Source organism: Phycodurus eques, chromosome 19 (genome assembly GCF_024500275.1).
Source record: "Phycodurus eques isolate BA_2022a chromosome 19, UOR_Pequ_1.1, whole genome shotgun sequence".
Classification (NCBI taxonomy): domain Eukaryota; kingdom Metazoa; phylum Chordata; class Actinopteri; order Syngnathiformes; family Syngnathidae; genus Phycodurus; species Phycodurus eques.
The window spans coordinates 12,225,001-12,247,251 of NC_084543.1; the positions used below are offsets into that span (position 1 = coordinate 12,225,001).

Sequence of the window (22,251 nt, forward strand, 5' to 3'; positions counted from 1 at the left end):
ACAGCTTTTCTGGTCTATATTGGTCCTCGCTCGACTTCTTTTCTTTTTTTTTTTTTTTTTTCCTTTTCTTTTTTTTTCTTCTTCCGTCATCTTCAGCCATGTTTCCTCCTGTTGAGGAGCAGATGTGCTGAAGTGAGTCACAGAAATGCATGGAATCCAATATGTGCTCAGAGTTACAAGTCATGTACTGTCGTTGTCATATTTTGGTTGTCAGTTTTCCCTGGGTACTCCGGCTCTCTCCAGCTTTCCAGAAATATATACCGGTATGTTAAGTTAATTGAAAAATGTAAATTTGCAGTGTCCGAAGTCCAAAAGTTACAGTGGAATCTCGAGGTTGAACATAATCTACTCGGGGACACTTGTCGAGCGTTGATTAGTTCAGATTTTAAAACCGATTTTCCAATAGGAAATAAAACAACACTAATAAATAATAATGAAAATAATTCATTAGATGCTTCCTTGCACTTCCAAATTAATCCTAGTGTTGAACTGGAAAGAAGACAAACACCAATGAGTTATTTAATGATATATATATATACTTATAATAGTATTGTTGTTGTTCATGAACTATTTCCATCAAAACATGTGCATAATATAAAGACCAGTTTAACAATCTTGTAAAATCCTGCGCGCAAAAAACCTTTATTTCTCTAAACCTCTATTTCAGATTCTAGCTCTAGCCTATATATTTTAAAACACATCCTCTGCATTTTGTTTACAATTTGGAACATGTCTTAATAGCATGTCGGTGACATGCTTTTGTCAAGAATTACACACTTTATTATTGTGTTGTTGGAATTAGCCTTTTCAGGCAAGTGTGCCAAGCCCTCATCCTGCTCATGTGCTGCTGGGCCAACGGTGAATCCGGCTTTCGTTCCCATAAAGACTGCTGCAGAGCCTGAGCTTTGCGACTAGAGAGAATTTGTGGGCTTATCATCTCGCCGGCAAGTGTAGTTTTTTTAAATTTGGGCTGGATCTCGCTTGCGGGTGTGTGTTTTCCCTTTTATGGGAAAAGGCTGCATCCCTTTAAAAGCTTTTTAATTTGTGGATGGAGCAGTTCATACACAAGGACACATCGCCAAACACAATTTGATGCAAACCAAATAGAGTAAATGCACAACTCCATGTACTGTACATTGTGAACTTGCACAAGTTTCTTCAATCTAGTAGACGTTTCCGATCATTTCTGGTAAATTTGCATCATTGCTTTGCATGTGATGGATGATACCAATTTGTCTCTGCTCACACCGACAATAAAGGGTAAAGATGGCAGCGTTAGCAGAAGCGCAAAGTACATTTGTCATGACTAATCCATTGGCTCTCCTCTCGGCATCCAATTTCCAATCCAATCTCAGCCCTCTTACTCTCACTTAGTTTGACTTTTTAGGCTTTGTACATGTCCTTGTGCCACTTCCTCTGGTCCATCGGAAGTGACATTTAGAAGACGCAACCAGTTTGTTCAAGCAAACCGGATTGTTTTTCTATGCATTAAACCACACGCCTAGAAAATACGATGGCTAATGTTCTGTAAGCCAACAGAAGATCTGCTGGCCAACAAACATTATTGTTTAGAACTAGTGTACCTTCATTAACGATGTTGTGATGCAGCACAGTGACCTAGTGGCTATATGCGCGACAGTCGAATCAGGCTGTCCTGTGTTGAGTTTGCATGTTCTCCCCGTGCTTGCATGGGTTTTTTCTTTCTCCACAATTCCAATGTTAGGTTCACTGAAGCTTCTAAACTGGCCATATTGTACACACATTCTAAAACATATCTGAATTATTCTCTCGGGAGTTGATTTATTAATTCCTGTTTGAATCCAATTATCCCCTTTGCATTTGTCTGCGTTGCGGAAAAATAATGGAAATGGGATTTAATTAATCTTGGTCTGATGGTGGCCTTTAGCTCTTTTAAAGTTGTGTGAAACGTGAATTTTTCGGTCCTTTCATTTCTTTCTCCAACCACTCATGCATATCAATTGTTTATGACCTAATGCAAAGCTCAGCAAATTCTTTTGGGGGGGGGCCTCATTACTGTCTGCTAGGCAGCTGTGACCTATCGCAACTATGGGCTGCACACAGGAAGAAAGGTGAATGCATGTGCGGTTCCTCTGGTTAATGTACTGCGGATCACTGTAGAATGAATGTGTGGTCACTAATACAGTATGCACAATCACATGCTACACACACACACGCACACACACACACACACAGTGTATATTTTGTTGCATAAATGCACATGCACAGCCAGGAAAATGAGGAAATGATTAGCTCTCTTCTCTGAGACTTAATTGAGTTTCTCTGAGCTTAAAATTAATTCCCTCTTTTATAATCATTTAAGAGCTTCAGCACCTTCAAAAATATTACTGAATGGCTGGTACGTTGAGGATACTGTTGTTTAGTTGCAATACCTTTTCCCTGGAAAATGAGGGTATTATCTGCTGTTATGTATGATTATGATTCAAATTTAATGTGTGACTTGACTTTCTTTTTGTCATTGATCTCTCTTGAGAATTTGGAATTCAAGCTAAGATTGAGAGTCGTCTGCTGCCGCCAGTTTCTTTTGTGTGTGTGTGTGCATAGAACACTGGTCACCGTTTTATTTGGATCATGTCAGAAGTTGCTGTGTTAGTAATGGTACATGAAGATCTCAACATTCATTCATTTTCATTTTCCTCACTTGGGTCGCGGGTGTGCTGGAGCCCATCCCAGCTGACTGCTGGCGAGAAGCGGGGTACACCCTGAACTGGTCGCCAGCCAATCACAGGGCACATATAAACAAACAACCATTCACACGCACATTTACACCTACGGGCAATTAAGAGTCTTCTATTAATCTACCTTTTTGGGATTTGGGAGTACAGCTATCATCGGGCAGGAGGCGGGGTACACCCTGAACTGGTCGCCAGCCAATCGCAGGGCACATATAGACAAACAACCATTCACACAAGAGAACATGCGAACGCCACACAGGCGTATTGTACCCGGGTCCTCAGAACTGTGAGGCTGACGCTCTAACCAGTCGACCACCGTACCCCGGGTCCTCAGAACTGTGAGGCTGACGCTCTAACCAGTCGACCACCGTACCCCGGGTCCTCAGAACTGTGAGGCTGACGCTCTAACCAGTCGACCACCGTACCGCCCCATATTAAACAATCAGATGAAAAACAATAAGTACGGCGGCGAATGTATTCTTATGCCCCTTTGCTAACTAGTTCATTGCGTGCTTTTCTTACAGCATGCAATGTCATAATTATAATATATATATATATATATATATATATATATATAAAATATTTGTATGAAAAAAACACTTTTTGGCCATACAGATAAAACTAATGAAACTGGGAAAAAAAAACAGTACAGCAGGAACTGAGCATGCCTTTCTAACCTTGAAGTGTCGGGACAGTCGTAAACCAAGGACCACCTGTATAGGAACGTTTTCTTCTACATAAAGAATGAATTCTCAAGACCTAATAATTTAACCAACCAGACCAACGGCCTCTAAAGTATTTTTTAATTTCAATATTTTAGTATTTCTTGGGTGCTTCTTTGATTCAAAAAGGGTTCTAATCGTATTTCAAAATCCAGCTGCATGGAAGAGAGCGTCTACCTTTTTATTTTATATGCCTGCCCGAGGAGCTCAAGTAGTATTTGGCAGAGGAGAGATTTAAGTGGCAGCCCGAGGACATACGCGTTGATATTCTCTTTAGAACTTCTGAGCTGCAGTTAACAGCCATACTATGACAAACAAAGGAGGTTGCAGAAATTAAAGCGGAGTCTCCTTGAAACGCCTTATTTATTACAGTTATGCGTGCAATGATGAAAGGCATTATTTTGAGTATTAATTAAAAGGGGGTCCTCTACCCAACAGTACAGTATTATACAACATAATTGATATTACTACTTGTAAGTCTATGTGTGTGTGTGTGTGTGTGTGGTGATGATTTTTTTTTTTTTTAATGCCTCAGTCAATGTTCAGTTTCTGCCTTCAGTATCTCAAAATTATTTGTATATCTAGAACACACTAGGAATGAATGATATACTTTAACTAGACAAAACAGAATATGTAGAAAATGTATGGTTTTATTGAATTAAATTGAATGTTAAAAGTTTTGTTTCTAAATTCATCTTTAAGCACCCGATAAGCACTACGATCTATTCTACTGCACCGTGACAACCCCAGCAGAATATGACCCAAAACAAGTGCTCCATAAAAATTCTGCCTTTGCAGAGATAATAATGCTCCATTTCAAATGACAATGTCAGAGATGTATCGATGCGAATTTTACTGTTATGGTGATTTGCATTATGTGATTTTTGTTGTGGTTGTATTTTTGCTAAGTCTATTTTATTTGCATAGCTCTTAATCACAAAAGAGTCTCCCAGGGCTTCACAGGCCCACAGTTGAGGGTTCACACATACTGTCGTGTGACGCTGTACAATATTCATTGAAACAGCATAATTCAATTTATAAATGATGGCGAGCTATTATTAATTACGAAACTATTTGACATATTTTACGTGCACATTTTTACTCATTGAACGACCTTGTCCATCGCTCCATTTTATATGCATTTTAAATATGCTGTTTTAAGTGGAATGTGAATAAGCTAACATTAACACGCATTAAAAGCAGCTGAACCGCTTGTCTCGCGTACCAATTCCGTGACATCGCCCCAATGAAGCGCTTGTGGCAGCAGGTGCCTCGTGTAAAGCACTGTGTGTGCCACAGCTGTCAGTCTCCTGACAAAGACCTGTCCGCACTGTCTGGCCAGGTTAGGAAGATGGGGCATCGAACACATACACACCCGCAGTCATTTGTCAGAACTATTTGCATGAGTGCACAGGATTGAGGATAGCACTGTCAAGGTTCGTTAGAGCTGAAGACAATTGATTAGCAGGCTGGCAGAAATCTCATTGGCAGGGCTCCAAAACTGCATTCGCCACTTCACTCTACTACCACTGTGGCTCCATCGCTCCACCACAGGATGAAGTTTAACTGTTCCCCTAAATCTCTTCTGCTGTCTATTTTAATTAAACTCCACCTGGACTGGTCCTTCTGTGTGTGTGTGCCACTGAGAATTGGCAAAAAACTTTTATAGTTTATAACGCTTTTTTCTTTTTTTTTTTTTTAAATACAGCTGTGAGTTTTGTACTAATATGTTGTGTGTGTGTGTGTGTTTTTGTCACAGGTGGCTGAGATGCACGGAGAGTTAATCGAGTTTAATGAGCGCCTATATCGCACCCTCATGGCCAAGGACCACCTCATTGTGCAGATGAGACAGGAACTTATTGAGTTGAGAGGACCGGTGAGTTAATAACGACGCACGGATGTCTTCACAAGCACTCATTTCTTTCTTGGAACGCTTCGTGCAAAAAGGCGAGGTCGATAATCGGAACAGGCTCTAGTCTCACTGTGAGTCTGTGACGTGGAAACAAGGAATGCTGGAACGCGACGACAAGGTGCAACAAACTGGCGACCAGAAAGAATGAGACAAGAGGTTAAATGCAAGGGGTAATTAGGGTGAACGAGGCACGGGTGGTGAAGATGGTCTCAGGAGCAGGTGTGTACGAGACGGGGGGAAACAACAACCGGAACACACACCCATGACATTCATGGTGTATGTGCTGCCGCACCCAAATTGCAATGGAAATTCTCGGTGCAATTTTTTAAATGTCCTAGCATGTTGAAGGCGATTAATTCGTCAGAATAGCAACACAGCAATTCTTCGAGGGCTTTGGCACTGCCTGGTAAAGTACTCTGTACTACTAATTTAGTCTCTCTACTAAATTAAGGTCTTGTACTCACTTTTTGTCTAGTGTCAAAAGTTCAAATTTGAAAATACTGTATATCGATCTATCTATCCACAGACCCTTTCCAAAAAAATTTAATATCAGAATCATCTTTATTTGCCAAGTATGTCCAAAAACACACATTGGAATTTGTCTCCGGGAGTTGGAGCCGCTCAAGTACGACAACAGAACACTTTTGAGACATAAAGACATTGAGAAAAACAGTCACTGAGTAATAAAGGGTTGCTAGTTATCAGGTAATGCCGGTAAAAAAATTTTTTTTGACAATTGTGCAAAAAGATGCAGTGTCCTCTAACAATATCATGGAAAAGTTTATTTATTTCAATAATTCCATTCAAAAAGGTAAGCTTTCATAGATTACAGATTCAAGGCTTACAATTTAAACAATTTACAAGTATTTATTTGTTTATTTTTGCATAATTTGGGCTTCCAGCTCATAAAACCGACAAAATCAGGAATTCAAAAAAATTGAATACTGTGAAGAAATCACCAAGGTTGATTGAAGACTCTAAATTACCCGTAGGTGTGAATGTAAGTGCGAGTGGTTGTTTACTTATATGTGCCCTGCGATTGGCTGGCAACCAGTTCAGGGTGTACCCCGCCTCCTGCACGAAGATAGCTGGGATAGGCTCCAGCACTCCCGCGACCCTAGTGAGGAGAAGCGGCTCAGAAAATGGATGGATGGTTGGATGGAAGAAATCACCATTTACTTCAGTTTTTGTAGAACAGAAAGAAAAAAAAAAGAAATTAGGGTCACATTAAATCAATCAAAATGTGGTACTTTCAAAATGATGTTGATACTTGTTCAATACTTGGTTGGGAATCCCTTTGCTATAATCACTGCCTCGATGTGCCGTGGCATTGAGGCAATCACCCTGTGGCATTGCCTGGGAGTTATGGACGCCCAGATTTCCTTGATGCTTGCTGTCAATTCTTCTTTGTTTTTGTTTTTTTTTGGAAAGGATCTATATATATATATATATATAAAATGTTGAAAATATCACATGATGTTCAAACGGTGTTTTGATGTGTTCAGACAAAATTGCTGTCAATATTTATTTTCTCAACATAACACTTTTTTTTTTTACCCAGGATAGTGCACATAAACAACACATGACACCAACATCTGGTTACACATAGAACACACATACACACCATCTGTGGTGTGAGATGGATGATGTGGTGCTTACTAAAGAGATTCTAAGGTAGTAGACGAAGGTGAGACCTCTTATCTTTCAACTTCAGCCTTTTCTTGCTGGACAATATATGTTTCTGTCCTCATACCAATGACATGCTGAGTATCTTCAGAGTGCTTGTGCTCAAGCCCTGGTCACTACCTCAACACATCTCCTGTGATTTTCACAATCTGTGTGTGCGCATGCATGCGTGTGCGTTCATGTGCCCCTTGGAGGGTGTGATCAAAGCCGAAGGATGCTGAGGTTGACCACCTTGGCAACAGGGTCCCTGCCACTCAGGTCACCGAAGATGATAAGCCAGCTTTAGATGCCTCGGATGGAGAGATGTCCCACTTCTTACACACACAATCATCCGGATCTGGATTTGGTCATTGGGTGCCTCAAGGGGCCGCTGGATATACTGATGCAAATCATCACAGGCTTGCTAGATTCACAGACATCTGCTTAACTCACAAAATCTCACAGGAGAATGTCATATTAGGACAACAACTGTTTCCCAGCAAAGGCAGCATAGGGTACATAAATGTTCCAGGTGTTCAATCTAACTGAGTAGTAATCCTATCACATCATGTGCACATATGTGTTTTTTAGGTATAACCCTGTGGTAGTAATGTGTAATAAATCACCTTTTTTCTTTAATGTTTAGGTCCCAGGGGATTTGAGTCAGACGTCAGACGATCCCAGCCTCTCTGATTTTGAAACGTAAGAATTCCCCACCTGTTTCCGAGTTAAGGAATATCAGACAAACTGCAATGCGATTGAACTACATTAGTATCATTAACTCTTCTTTTTTTTGTGGGTGTATATTTTCTATTTTGTTTCCAGTGTTCCCGTGGTATACAAGATCACATTTTATTAAGCGATTTTTTTTAATTTTTTTTATGATTTTTAAAGTACACTTACTGTAATGTCCCTGCATGTGGTAAAGGATAAGCCACAGTCGCCGATGCACCTTTCAGATGTTTATTGTCCAACGGGAGAACAGTACTGAAAGGCACATGCATATAGACGGACCTATACATTTTATGCGTCTATACATTTTATCCATATTAGTTTTCTCAAATATGTTTGCAATGTGTTTAAAAAAGTGTTCTAATATGTTTACATGTGATAAAAGAATATATAAACAAATTACATGTAGAATTTACAAGTTACAATTTGAAATGATTGGTAACTAAATAAACAGCTGATTATAACAGGTACACACAAACAGGATTTTATTGGCTGACACATGGGAAAGAGTAAGACAGGAGTAGCACTCAGTCAAATTGGTTTCACGTTTAATTAGAAACCTTAATGATAAATAATCGAATTGTGATAGTATTTGAATTATATATTGGGAAATAAATCCTCTGCTGACTGCCTGGAAATTTTTTTCATATTTCCTCATAGTGGGGTGTGCTGGATCCATTTTGAACACCTACTAAAATGACCACGTGTTATTTTTTTTCTTCTCTCTCACCACATCTGAATGACCCCCGCCCCCGCCCCCCCCTATCTCAGCTTACATGATCAGATGACACTTCCACTACTTTCACCACTCTGAACTTTAATATGCCAGAGCTCACTAAGTGTAGCACATTTCCACAGTGTCGATGGTGATGATAATGATCATGATGATGGGCGTAATCGGCCATAGCGGTGAACGCGCTTGTTGTTTATGTCCCTAAAGGGCCCATCGTGCGCTCATCAATGTGTGGATCCCTTCTGTGTTCCTGCAGGGCAGAGCTGCTAACGCCTACCACGTCTATCAGGTAAATTGTTCGCAAACACACGTTATCAAATTGTCTGAGTCATCCAATGCAGCCCCAAAAATACTGTATTACATTGCAGACATAGTATATATGTTTATAAATACAGATGTAGTAGTTGTTTACGTGTGCATGGTACATATAACTACATCACAGGTATTTATGTCTATGGGCACATTTGCAATATTATTTTTTATTCCATATGTACAAAGGTTTGTCCTAACATTACTATTAATTGAAAAACATAATTAAAACAAGTCGCTGATGATATAGTGTTGCATTTGAGTGGGTTCACTTCCTGTCTCTATGTGCGCTGTGATTGACTAGTGACCAGTCCAGTGCAGTCTGCCTGTCATCTGAAGTCAGCTCCCCGAAACCCAGAACAGATGAGCGGTTATAGAAAACGGAGACGTGTATTCAACATGTTCAAAATACAACCCCAATTCCAATGAAGTTGGGACGTTGTATTAAACATAAATAAAAACACAATACAATGATTTGAAACTCATTTTCAACCTATATTTAATGAAATACGCTAGCCGTGGCCCAATGGTTAAGCTCATCGCCTGCCACCGTGGGGGACCTTAGGTTCAAGACCCCGACTGGACCATCCGCCAACATCCTCCGGACTCACGGCTGTGGTGTCCTTGAGCAAGACACTGATACCCCGAAATGCTCCCCGGGCGCTTCAGCTGCCCCCTGCTCCAGCGTGTTCCACTAACGTGTATGTGGTCACTGTGATGGGTTAAATGCAGAGAACAAATTTCGTGTGCATGCATGCATGTTTATGACAATAAAAGGTGATTCTTCTTCTTCTTCTTCTATAAAGACAAGATATTTAATGTTCAAACTGATAAACTTGATTGTTTTTAGCAAATAATCATTAAGTTAGAATTTTATGGCTGCAAGACGTTCCAAAAAAGCTGGGACAGCGTCATGTTTACCACTGTGTTACATCACCTTTTCTTTTAACAACATTCAATAAACGTTTGGGAACTGAGGACACTAATTGTTGAAGCTTTGTAGTTGGAATTCTTTCCCATTCTTGCTTGATTTACAGCTTCAGCTGTTCAACAGTCCGGGGTCTCCGTTGTGGTTTGGCATTGTCTTGCTGAAATAAGCAGGGGCGTCCATGCCTTCACAGATGTGTAAGTTACCATTGCCATTGGCACTAACACAGCCCCATACCATAACAGATGCTGTCTTTTGAACTTTGTGTCCATAACAGTCCGGACGGTTCTTTTCCTCTTTGGCCCGGAGAACACGACGTCCACAATTTCCAAAAACAATTTAAAATTTGGACTCGTCGGACCACAGAACACTTTTCCACTTTGCATCAGTCCATCTTAGATGTGCTCGGCCCTGAGAAGCCGGCGGTGTTTCTTGATGTTGTTGATAAATGGCTTTTGCTTTGCATAGTAGAGTTTCAAGTTGCACTTACGGATGTAGCGCCTTGCCCCTTACATGCAGTGATTTCTCCAGATTCTCTGAACCTTTTGATGATATCATGGACCGTAGATGATGAAATCCCTAAATTCCTTGCAATTGTACGTTGAGGAACATTGTCCTTAAACTCTTTGACTATTTTATCATGCACTTGTTTGCAAAGAGGTGAACCTCGCCCCATCTTTGCTTGTGAATGACTGAGCAATTCAGGGAAGCTCCTTTTATTCCCAATAATGGCACCCACCTGTTCCCAATTAGCCTGTTCACCTGTGGGATGTTCCGAACACTTGTTTGATGTGCTTTCTCAGTCTTTTTTGCCACCTGATGCAGCCATAAAATTCTAAGTTAATGATTATTTGCTAAAACAATCAAGTCTATCGGTTTGAACATTAAATATCTTGTCCTTGTAGTGTATTCAATGAAATATAGGTTGAACATGATTTGCAAATCACACGTTTAACACAACGTCCCAACTTCATTTGAATTGTGGTTGTATATCAATATAAATATTCCTAAATGTTCATCATTTTCTTTCAAATTTTCTGCTTTCCATGGTGCCTTACTTGGTATGAAATCCTACTTCATTCTCATTAGAACAGACTTTTGTGTCTGTTTTCATCCTCAGAGGCTTTGTTGTCTTAGTTCTTATGGTCCATTGGTCCGTAACAGTGATTTGCAACTGGTGGGTCACGGGTGGGTCGCCGGTCTTTAACTGGGGGGAAAATAAGAAAAGAAAAGAAAATAACAATGTTTTCATTTTCGGAATGCCTGCTATATACACTCCTAAATGTAGGTGGCTACGATGCCTTGTAATGCTAATGGACTATTGTTCGTTTTATGTTTCAACGTTCTAGTCAGTATTGACAATAACGAAACGCAGGCACGACACAGATTATATGAAATATGGATTTATTTTACGTTGAGGACAAAAAAGGTAAACTGCCTCAGTCTGTTTTTTGTGCAGCAAAGTATTGGCACAAGAAAACGTGAAGCCATCAAAAGTTATGAGGCATTTGAAAACAAAACACCCTTCTCCCAAAGATAAAACTGAGGAGTACTTTCAAAGAAGTCAAAGACCTGACGACATCACAACATTGTCTTCCATCTTCGTGATCGAAGCAGGAACAGCTCTTATGAGGTGGCACATGGTATTGCTAAGTTGACGAAGCCACACGCAATTGCAGAAGAGCTTATTTCACCTGCAGCCATGAATATGGTGAGACAGTTGTTTGATCAATCCACGACGGATAAACTGAAAATTTCTCCCTCTTTCAAATGACACCAGAAGTCGGCGAATTGACGCTATGTCGGTTGACATCAAACAACAAACCACAGCCCGCATTAAGGCAAGTGGTTCTTTTGCGTTACAAATGGACGAATCTACGGGCATAACAAACAACGCTTGTTTTACTTGTGTACGTAAAACGTGTGACATGGAGACCTGCAGGAACAATTTCTCTGCTCATGGGACCTCCATACCGCAACAACGGCAGAGGACATCTTCAGCTCCGTGGCCTTGTACTTGAGTTCGGTGAGCCTAAACTTGGACGTGCGTGCATCGTGAACACAATTGACGGCGCTGCTTCCATGACAGGGAAAAACTCCGGAGTTGTGAGGAGAATTCTTGAGAACGCTCCAAATGCAACTTGAAACCATTGTTTTTTTGCGTCGGGGCTCCCTGGCAGCAAAGGATATGGTACCAGTGCTTCATGGAACATTGAATGATGTCATGCTTTTACAACGAAGATCATCGTGCGGGGAAGCCATGTTTAAAAAAACTGACTTGACAGCTTCCCAAAGAACTGTCACGAGGGATAGGAGCTGGACATGCCAGGAAAAGGGCAACTCAAGAAAACGCAGCATCTGAATGAACTGTTGGAGCGGTTTAATGACTATTTTCTTGAGAAACAGAGTCATGATGAGTGGATCCGCAACCCTTTTGGAGTCGACATGGAAAGCGTCACGATGCCCAGCAACGAGGAGAGTCAGCTGGTGGAGCCGTCATGTGGCCACACACTGCAAACAAAATTAATTGAGGAAAGCCTCTCACTCTTCTGGCGCAGAGCTGTGATGACTGCAAATCCTTCCCTTGCCACTCGACCACTTCAACACTGCGTATTTATGCGAGTGTGGCTTCCCAGCACTGGTTCAGCTGAAGACCAAAAAAAAAAAAAAAGAAACAGACTGGACGCTGAGCATGACCTCAGAGTTGCCTTGTCTACTTTAATGCCAGACTTTGAGACTCTTATAGGGAGCAAAAAACATCCCCAATTGTCCCATTAATTCTGTGAAATTCTGGTCAAGGTTCAGTGTTCATCGGTATTGACCAACTTTTTAGGCTAAGACAGTAAATATAAGAAGAATAATGACGTTCACTTTTGCTCTTTTATTAGAGAGTTGTTCATGTAACAATAAAGTTTTTATTTGTTTTATTTTTTTATGCTGGTGGTGTATAATTGCACGATATCATGCAGAGAGCTGTGTCATATTTTGATTCGGTCATGCAACATGAGCAAACCAAAATATATATAAATATTGTTCTGTGATCGTGCCAAAATTGAATATTGTTTTTCTAAAAGTAGGATGCTTTATTCAGATGGCTCTTATTTGATAACTTCATGTTGCTCTTAGTCTTCCTTTAAACCACTGACTTGAAGGAAAAAGAGTCCGAGCAGTTGTTTTGATCTGCATCTTCTTGACATGGGTGAAAAAATATTGCAGTTGTGAAGTTTAGAATGAATCCCACTATCTACAGGTATGTATTGGTGCAAAGCGTGATCTATAACATCGCCATTACGGTCGAAGAGAAGTTTGAACTCGAAAATCAGATGGGATAGGTTCCTGCTCACTCGTGACTCTTTTGAAGCGCTACAGAAACATCTCATGCTCACAGAATCAATCACATCGCATTGTTTTATCCATTCTCTAACTTTTTCGCTGTCGTGTCACAACTAGTAAACCTTGAAATATTCCGTTTGTCTCGAACACAGTGGAGTGAGAAGGAATGGGAAGTAATTGCCTCTTTTCTTTTACTCTGCCATGACGGAGGAAAATGTTTATCTTGACAGTTGCGTTTTTGGTTGGCTCGTCTTTCCTGTCACCTTTTGATGACTCCTGTACGTGACAAGAAAGAAGTTCTCTGCTATCGTCTGTTCCAAAAATGCACTTCACCCTGCACTTTGAACTACTTCTGAAATTCATAATAGTCATTTTACTACTTGACTTCCGGATAACATTCTCAAACATATTCAAGCAAAGTGTGATGTGAGCTTGACTTGGAGAGTTGTCCAACAAACTATAAACTGCTGCTTCTGCTTGCATCTGTCAAGTTATCCTGCAACTTTGACTGTCTCTTTCACAGTCACAAAGTGTAAAACTTCAACTCTAACTTTATGACACACACACACACACGAGGACCGTATTGCCAGGAGCTACAACTGTAATGTTAGTCAGGTGAAGCCATTCAGGACAGGAAGAGACAGGTGACACATCGCCAGCTTATACATAATAGATGTAAATTCACATCTCGAGCAGAGAGCTGTCTGACACTTTTTTTTGGGCTCTTAAATTATGTCCATCTTCACGTCAAGACAAAAGTGTAACATATGAGATTTCATCAGTTCCACACAATCTCAAAGAGCTGGCAAGCACACATTGGTAAACACAGCTATTCAGTTATTTTCGTCCAAATATACCTATGCTCAAATACATTCAGATGTGATGCCCCTTTTTTTTTTTTTTTTTTTTTTTTGCACTTTAGTCTTGGTTAAATTTCTGTGGACAGCAACTCACATTTGTGCTCCAAGCACAGTGCAGGAAAAGTGCCTTGTTTCCTGCAATTTGGCAGCTCATTTATTCAGTGGGACTTACAGGTGGGCGCACTGTGATGCCGCTGTTGTGCTTAAAAGCTGACATGCCCCGAATTCATCACCATATTAAGTTGCACCAACCTAGTATGAAAGTGCTCATTTTGGTGTAAATCTTTCCCACACTACTCTCGTGGCCCATCCCAAAAACATGCACACTAGGTTAATTGAAGACTCTAAATTGTCCGTAGGTGTGAATGTGATTGCGAATGGTTGTTTGCTTATAAGTGCCGTGTGATTGGCTGGCGACTAGTTCAGGGTGTACCACGCCTCTCGCCCGATAATAGCTAGGATAGGCTCCAGCACGCCCGCCACCCTCGGGAGGATAAGGGGTTCCGGAAAACTCAACACAAGCAGTTGCTCCTCCATTTGTGTCTTGCAACAGTACAACGCTTCAGGCGGCGTCCTAATTGGCTATTGTTCCGTTTCTCGATTCACAATAACAGAGTGCGTGGCTCAGCCGAGCTAAGTGATGACCACACATAAGGATTTACCATCGTAAATATTGAAAATGTTTTACATTTACGATTATCGAAAAATCCCTATGAACACACCCCCGCACTCCCAAGATTTTCACCCGGGATAATCTTTCATAAACAACCGATGACTGTGCCTTCGTTAGCTCTGATCAGCAGGTGGGGAAAATACATTTGGCCCTATTATTGGTATGTATGCACCTCACTTTAGTTCTTTTTATTTCGGCAGCACTTTTCACAGACTCTTTCTGAGGCAGGTGCAAAATGTAATGAAATGACAAATAAGAAACATAAAAACACTGCAACAAAAAACAGTGAATGCAGTATAGTAAAACAAAACAAAAGACCAGTAGATTGTAAAATACAAATCCATCAGACAATAATGAAATACAGTGAAACTACAGGTCGAATTGATCCAGTCCTGATAAAGTAACATTCTGTGTTGCACTGATTTTATATTATTCCCCTCTTCAGTGCTGGTCTCAGGGCGGCTGCTGTCTAGCTCTTGAGCCCAATAGAAAGTTCAGCCCATCTGGCGCATTGGAAACTTTCCTTCCCAGAGCTGCATTTGTCTAATGGCTCCCTCTGGGAAAGGGCTTTTGTTCTTCGAGAGCCTAATGGATGGCCAAGGTTACTGGAGTCGTTGTTGTTAAGGTGAGGTACTGTAGTTGTCGTGATTGAACACCAGGCCGACAGTTTAAAGGACCGGTGAGTATCATAAGGGGGCTTTTTAAAATCCCCCCCAGTATGTGTGAAGACTATTCCTCTGTCTTTTTTCCCCATTGTCGTGCACACGTGCTTTCAAAATGGAGCTAGTAATGGGAGCAATGAGCTGTAGCTTTGATAGTTAATTTTTAATTTTTTTTAAGGTTCGGCGAGTCAATGGGATTTTTGAAGGCCGGGCCTGAGTTAGGTCACAGCAACCTTGTGGTTTAAAATAAGCTCACTAACAGCCGTCTGCTGCTGCGAGGAGGAAAGCTGATCTAAACACCACTTCTCAATTTTACCTCCCTCGAAGTCTATACTTCTCGCCCTCATGTATTTTTTTTTCTCCGTCCCTCTTCTCCATCATCCCCCATCTGTCTCCCTCTCTCTACCACCTTGCACAGCATTATGCTGAAGCTCCTACTCCAATTTTTCTCGGTCTACCCCCCCCCACACCCCCCTGCCACTTTTCTCTCAACCTTTTCTGAAATTACATGCACCTAGATCAGTGAGGCTTGGGGGATGGATTTACTGGCGATTTCTCCTTTGTGCCATCTTTTTCCCTTCCTCCACCTTCCCTTTTCTATCCGGAACTCATAATGAGCAAATTATACCGGCCGCAGTTTTCTCCCTCCTACATAATCCCAACAGTGTTGGCTATAATGAGAGAAGGGGAGGAAGCATCATTTGTATGAACATCACTGAACACAAGAAGTCATTTGTGTTGTGCAGGAGTGTGAGTGTTATGACCTGTGTGTTTTAGTCTGACAGTTGGGGCATGACATGACCATCAATCACGAGTGGTTAGGGATTTTGTTCTCTTTCTTAAGAAACAAGCTATTGTTTAGCTGGCTATTATCAGGATCAGTGGTGAAGACTCAAGGTACATGTTGTTTGGGACAGAAATAATATCCAGATTCCATAATGTTGTTACGACTGAGAAATTCACCTGTAATTGGTCATCTTTATCATGGATCATATACACTAACAATAAACAGTTTGCTATTTCGAATCCCAAAGCATTGACATGCTGGGGATCATTATGATTTAAGTAAATAAAGAGAAGGCAAAGTGAATTGTCAACGAATTTCCCGTAGACAATCAGCAATGTGTGTGTAATGTGCAATAAATGCATTTTCTCTTGTTTGCATGCAGCTAATTAGGTTTTCAGAAATCAGAACTCGTTTTTTTGTTGCATAGCTTTTTCGGACAGTAGTATAAGGAATTTATTGTCTAAAGCGGTACTAATCCAAGGCATGGGTCACTGCATGTACTTGTATGACTTCTTTTTGCGCTTGAAAATTACCTATGCTAAAATGTGACATAAAACATTACATCATAATCAGATTCAGAATCAGCTTTGTTAGGCAAGTATGTTACAAGACACACAAGGAATTTGTGTCTGGTTGTTGGAGCCACTCTATATACATATAACAGCAAACAGCCACTATGAAGAAATATACATTGAGAACATAAAAACATGAGTGTGGAGAGTCATTGAGCAATGTAGTGTGGTGATGCTGATATAATGACAATTGTTCAAATGATGCAGAGTCCTCAAGCAATTTAGAGTTGAGCAGTTTAAAGTGACTAAGAGTGCAATGATGTGCGACAGCAGGTGTGTCAAACTCATTGGCCACATTGTAGTCACGGTTTCATTGACTGTGAAACCATAGAAATGTTTTAGTCACCTCATAATATTATTACATCCACACAACAAATTGATGGATACCTAGTTTTGAAGTCAAGGATAATAGTTTGTTCAACTATTGTTCAAGTTACTGTTAAAATGTCTCAACGATACTATTTATTGTTATTATTCTATGAGAATTTGAGCTGGAATCATGGAAGTTGACACAGATGATTTGCTTTCGTGGGCCACATGAAATGACTTGGCGGGCCAGATTTGGCCCTGGGGCCTTGAGTTTGACACCTGTGTGGTACAGTGACGATTGTGCAAATGATGCAGAGAGTTCTCAAACACGAGTGGGCAGTAGTAATCAACAACAGAATGCAAATAGTGCAGCGTGATAAAAGTAGAAGTGTAGCACAGAAATGTGCAAAATTGGCAGCATGTTTCAATGAAATAGCAAGTTAACGGATTAAGAAGTTAATAGCAAGAGGGAAGAAGCTGATGGAATGTCTACTGGTTTTACTTTGCATTGTTCGATAGCGCCTACCTGAGGGAAGGAGGTGGGATAGGTGGTGACCAGGATGTGGAGGGTCCAAGAGAATTTTACATGCCTTTGTTTTAGTCCTGGCATGTCCTCCAAGGTAGGGTAGGTAGGTACCGATAATTTGTTCAGCAGCCTTGACTGTCCTTTGCAGTCTGATTTTGTCCTTCTTTGTGGCAGCACAAAACCAGACTGGGATAGAAGAACACAGAACCGATTCAATGACAGCTGTGTAGAATTGCTTCAACAGCTTCTGTGGCAGGCCGTGCTTCCTCAGGAGCCGCAGGAAGTGCATCCTCTCCGTGGGCCTTTTTGAGGACGCAGTTGATGTTGGTCCCCCACTTCGGGTCCTGAGAAAATGGAATTCCCAGGAACTTGAAGGTCTCAACAGTTGACACAGGGCAGTTGGACAACGTGAGGGGCAGCTGTGGTGAAGGATGTTTCCTGAAGTCCACGATCATCTCTAGTCTTGAGCGTGTTCAGCTCCAGGTTGTGTTGGCCACACCAAAGCTCTAGCCACTCCACTTCCTTGTCAATACGCAGGCTCGTCACCGTCTTTGATGATGCCCATGACTGTGGTTTCTTCTGCAAACTTCAGGACTTTGACAGCCGGGTCCGTTGAGGTTTAGTCATTCGTGCAGAGAGAGAAGAGTAGCGGAGAAGAGAAGACACATCTTTTGGGGCACTGCTGCTGATGGTGCGTGTGGATGAGGTGGTGTCTTGCAGCCTCACCTGCTGTGTCCTGCCCATCAGGAAGCTGTAAATCTACTGGCAGATGGCAGATGAGACACTGAGCTGGAGGAGTTCGGTGATGATGGTGTTGAATGCAAAGCTGAAGTCCACAAACAGGATCCTCGCGTAGGTCCCTGTGTCGTCGAGGTGTTCTAGGATGAAGTGCAGTCCCATGTTGACGGCATCATCCATAGGCAAACTGGAGGGGGTCCAGCAGGGGTCCTGCGACGCTCTTGACGTGGTCCAGCACATGGCGTTCAAAGGACTTCATTCCTGAAATTGCACGTTTCATGTGCAGTTTTTAAAAGTTATGATGACAAAAGATAAAGACCAAGGGTCTTTATCTATATCAATGCAGTGAATTAACAAATTTCGTTAGAGTGTCCATTGTATGTTAACCTCCATGGATTGTCGATGATGGGTAGTATTCTTCCAAGAACATTGATGATGAAAAGGATAACAAATCTTTTATAATGAGTGATGTCAAGCTCCCTGCATCTCTTAACACGTTATTTTTTTCCGGCATAATCTCCATAATTCTACCCCTCCTTATTTTTTCCCGACCATCACTCACTTCTCTCATCTTCTCTCAACTTTCATAGCCCTCTCTCCTTTCTTGGACCTCTTGTTAATTTCCCCCATTCATAGTGATCAGATATGTTTGGATGTTGGTGACGATGCCGGTGATTAATTCCGAGGCCATGCAAGTGAGACCCTCCCACCTCCACAGTAACTTGACAACAACAAGGAATCATGAATTCAACCTCGCACTTCTTCCTAGATTAGATAATCCTAGTCAACACAAAACTGAAAACCAGAAGATGGTTAGCAAATTTGTGGATTGCGGTGTCCTATATGTTGATGTGAACGGTATTGCAAAGTTGGTCCACCCACTCGAGGGTTCAGCATATAAACACATTGAAGATACGGTTTCTGCTGCTGCCATATTTGATCAAACCTACCTCTGCTCTAATACACAAACTTCATATCAGTATGGTTTTAGAGACGTGCAGCAAGTGCAAACTTGAATAGACACAAACAATTGATTCAAGACACAAATAAAGAAGAAAACTATTTGAGCCACTTCCAAATTCAGTTCCCATTATGACACGACAACAACTTTCCATCGATCATAAAACTGCATCAGCATATCTAGCTCCAACCATACAGCAGCATTTGTAAATAAATCAATTAGAACTAAAATCATCGCCTTAATTCAAATAAGTTTCAGGTTTTGAGTAAATGCCTTTGCTACCATTTGAGGAATTACTGCATTTTACAAATCTATCAAATTTATTGAAATACATTACCCCGCCATTACACTTTATTTTATTTAATTTTATTTTTCTAATTTTTTTTTTTATTTAAAAAAATTTCAAGCAAATTTTATCCATCCATCCATTTTCAATACAGCTGATCCTCATTAGGATTGTCCGGTCATCACACGCTGGTCTGGTCGCCAGCCAATTGCACAAATTTTATAATGATGCAATTATACAGTACGCCACAAATACAAAGCTCTTAGTCATTTACTTCGTGTCATCCGGCATTGTATACTGCTTATTACTCTAACCACAGTGAAGAATAATAAATGCTGCCAATTAATAGCAGTTGCATGAAGGGCCCGGCTTCCCGGTGCCTCTCAACACCTTTTTATATACACTGTATAGAGCCACATCAATAAGCCGCTCGATGCATAATTGAGACATCCTCAATGGTACGTTTCTGACGCTTGTGTGCCGAGGCTGCTCGCTGTTTAGACTGCCATACCTGGAGAAGTTCAAACGGGAAGTGTGTTAGCACCTTTAATTTACGTTTCAGCTCATGGTTAAATTGGGGTTAACTTCAGAGGCACTCAGCTTTTGCATTCACATGCGCGGTGCGAGACCCTCTGATTAAGCATTACGTTCTGACTTCATGGTGATAGTCGTTTTTTTTATGCACAGGCGCTGTGTTGAGCATCTGTATTGACGTTAACTTCCAGCATTTGTGTACGTGCAGCTCGCACATGTGAGACAAACAGAAATTGTTTCTTTCAGCGCAACTAATGCTGATGAGCCTGAGTGTGCGCGTGTGGTTGTGCATGTGAACGATTATGGTTATGATAATGGCGGGTTAGTGACAGAGGGAGATAACAGTTATGTTAATGATGTTGATGATGAATGTTTTATAACGATGATGACAATGATTACACTCGTCTTGGTCTCGCATCCATCAGTCTTAGATTAAACACCGTCAAGAAGGCCGCATGTACTGACGCATCACTTCTACTGCCTCGTTTACATTCTATCCCCATCAAATATGAGGCATTCAATTCAATGCTGCAATCCAGAGGGACTCACGATACTTTGTAAGGCCATTACTGACCTAACGGGGAAGGTGCAATTAGCTGTTGAGCAGTATAATTTCATCTAATACAGCATGCAATAGACATTTAATTTTCAATGGAACAGATTCCACATACGATAAACTTGATCTCATTTAATATCAATCGATACTTAATAATTACATTGGCCTGAACAAGAGTTCATATTATGGTTCTGGTTTCTCTCATCTCCAGAGGTGATTATTGCCTTTGCCTATATGTGAGGAAAATACATTATTTTAATTTGGACTTCTATTTTGGCAATTAAGCAGAAACCCCCAAAAAATACTTGCTTTACTTTCCAAGTGAAATTGATAGGGCATGGGAGAGCTGATAGAATTTAATTCTTAAAATTATGATTGATTGAAAATCTGTAAAACCTTTATTACGCGGTAATGTTGCAACTTTATTTTTTAGACTGTGTTGGTATATACACCAACTGTCGAGTTGCTGGCATAATCTGATTATGCATCCATCCATTTTCTGTACCGCTTCTCCTCACTAGGGTCACGGGCATGCTGGAGCCTATCCCAGCTAACTTCGGGCGAGAGGCGGGGTACACACTGAACTGATCGCCAGCCAATCGCAGGGCACATCATATCCATGAAAATATCTTTTGCCTTTACAATGGAAATAGTGCATACATAGTGCATTTATTACTGTGTTCGTAGTCTACACGGCATCATATAAAGAAATGTCTCAATTATTTTTACCATTTCGTGCACTAAATAGATTAGATTAGAAGAAACTAATAATTATTAGATTTGTTAGCACAAGAATGAGTATTAGTATCTTTGTGATGGTCATTATAGTGTTAAGTATTGCTGATACATGTATACTGTACTTTTTATTTTTGGTGTTGGAAATATTTTTCCCCATATGTGTCTTTATTTTGTTGAATCTACATACATATTTCAGAAAATAAATCCCTAACATGTAGAAACCCAAATTCCAATGAAGTTGGGACATTTTGTAAAACGACTTATCTTTGTGTTCAATCAAAATAAGACATTTGCAAACATCTGCTTTTACTTCGGAAAAGAATGATCAAGATTTTTGCCCATTTTCTGACATTCTCTGAACCAAACTAGTAACTGAATTATCATCTATTTATGTTTGCCTTTCCTGCACTGTCAATTTCGTTCTGTTTTCTGAATGAATTGATGGAAATTCAAAAATGTTTTAAAATCAGATTCATCAATTGATTAAAAAAATAATGAATAGATTAAGCGATTATTAAAATAATCGTTAGTTGCAGCCCTACAAAATACCTCTAATGGTTTGATCATGCAACCACCCCCCTGTAAATCTATGCGTCACCTGGATTTGTACCCTCCACAAAAGAACACTAGGGCGCCCACTTTATCACGTCGTCAGTGGGCCAAACATTGATAACGCGGTTCATGGGTGTGTCATTGGCAGCTGAATGTGACATGTGAGAGGTGGGATGGGAAATTGGCCTGGATTCCTCTTCCTAATTTGGCCGGTGACAAGAGTGTGGCGATTTTAGCCTCGACACGCCCGACGAGCTCTCGAGCTGAAGTGTAATTTGTCCATCTTTGCTCCTTTTCCCTTGCTACTGTCAATTTTTTAGTTCCTTTTTCTGTCTGGGGGGCCTTAATTGTCTGCCTTTACCTCGCATGTTTAATCTTCTCATCAGTCAGCTTCCCCGTCCCCTCCTCTCTGTCTTTCTGTCTAATTAATCTCGTCTTTACATTGGACC

General features: G+C 40.8%; 1 protein-coding gene across 3 annotated transcripts in view; it reads left to right on the forward strand.

Annotated features, from left to right (window-relative positions):
- The window catches only part of snx29 (sorting nexin 29), a 128,647-nt gene that overhangs the window by 73,607 nt on the left and 32,789 nt on the right, over nucleotides 1-22,251 (forward strand). For 2 of the 3 annotated variants that reach the window (XM_061706187.1, XM_061706188.1), the window contains exons 16-18: nucleotides 5,196-5,312; nucleotides 7,660-7,715; nucleotides 8,686-8,767. In XM_061706187.1, coding sequence (XP_061562171.1) covers nucleotides 5,196-5,312; nucleotides 7,660-7,715; nucleotides 8,686-8,767 — 255 coding nt within the window. The remainder of the gene's footprint in view (nucleotides 1-5,195; nucleotides 5,313-7,659; nucleotides 7,716-8,685; nucleotides 8,768-22,251) is intronic. The other variant, XR_009770407.1, reaches the window with a different exon arrangement.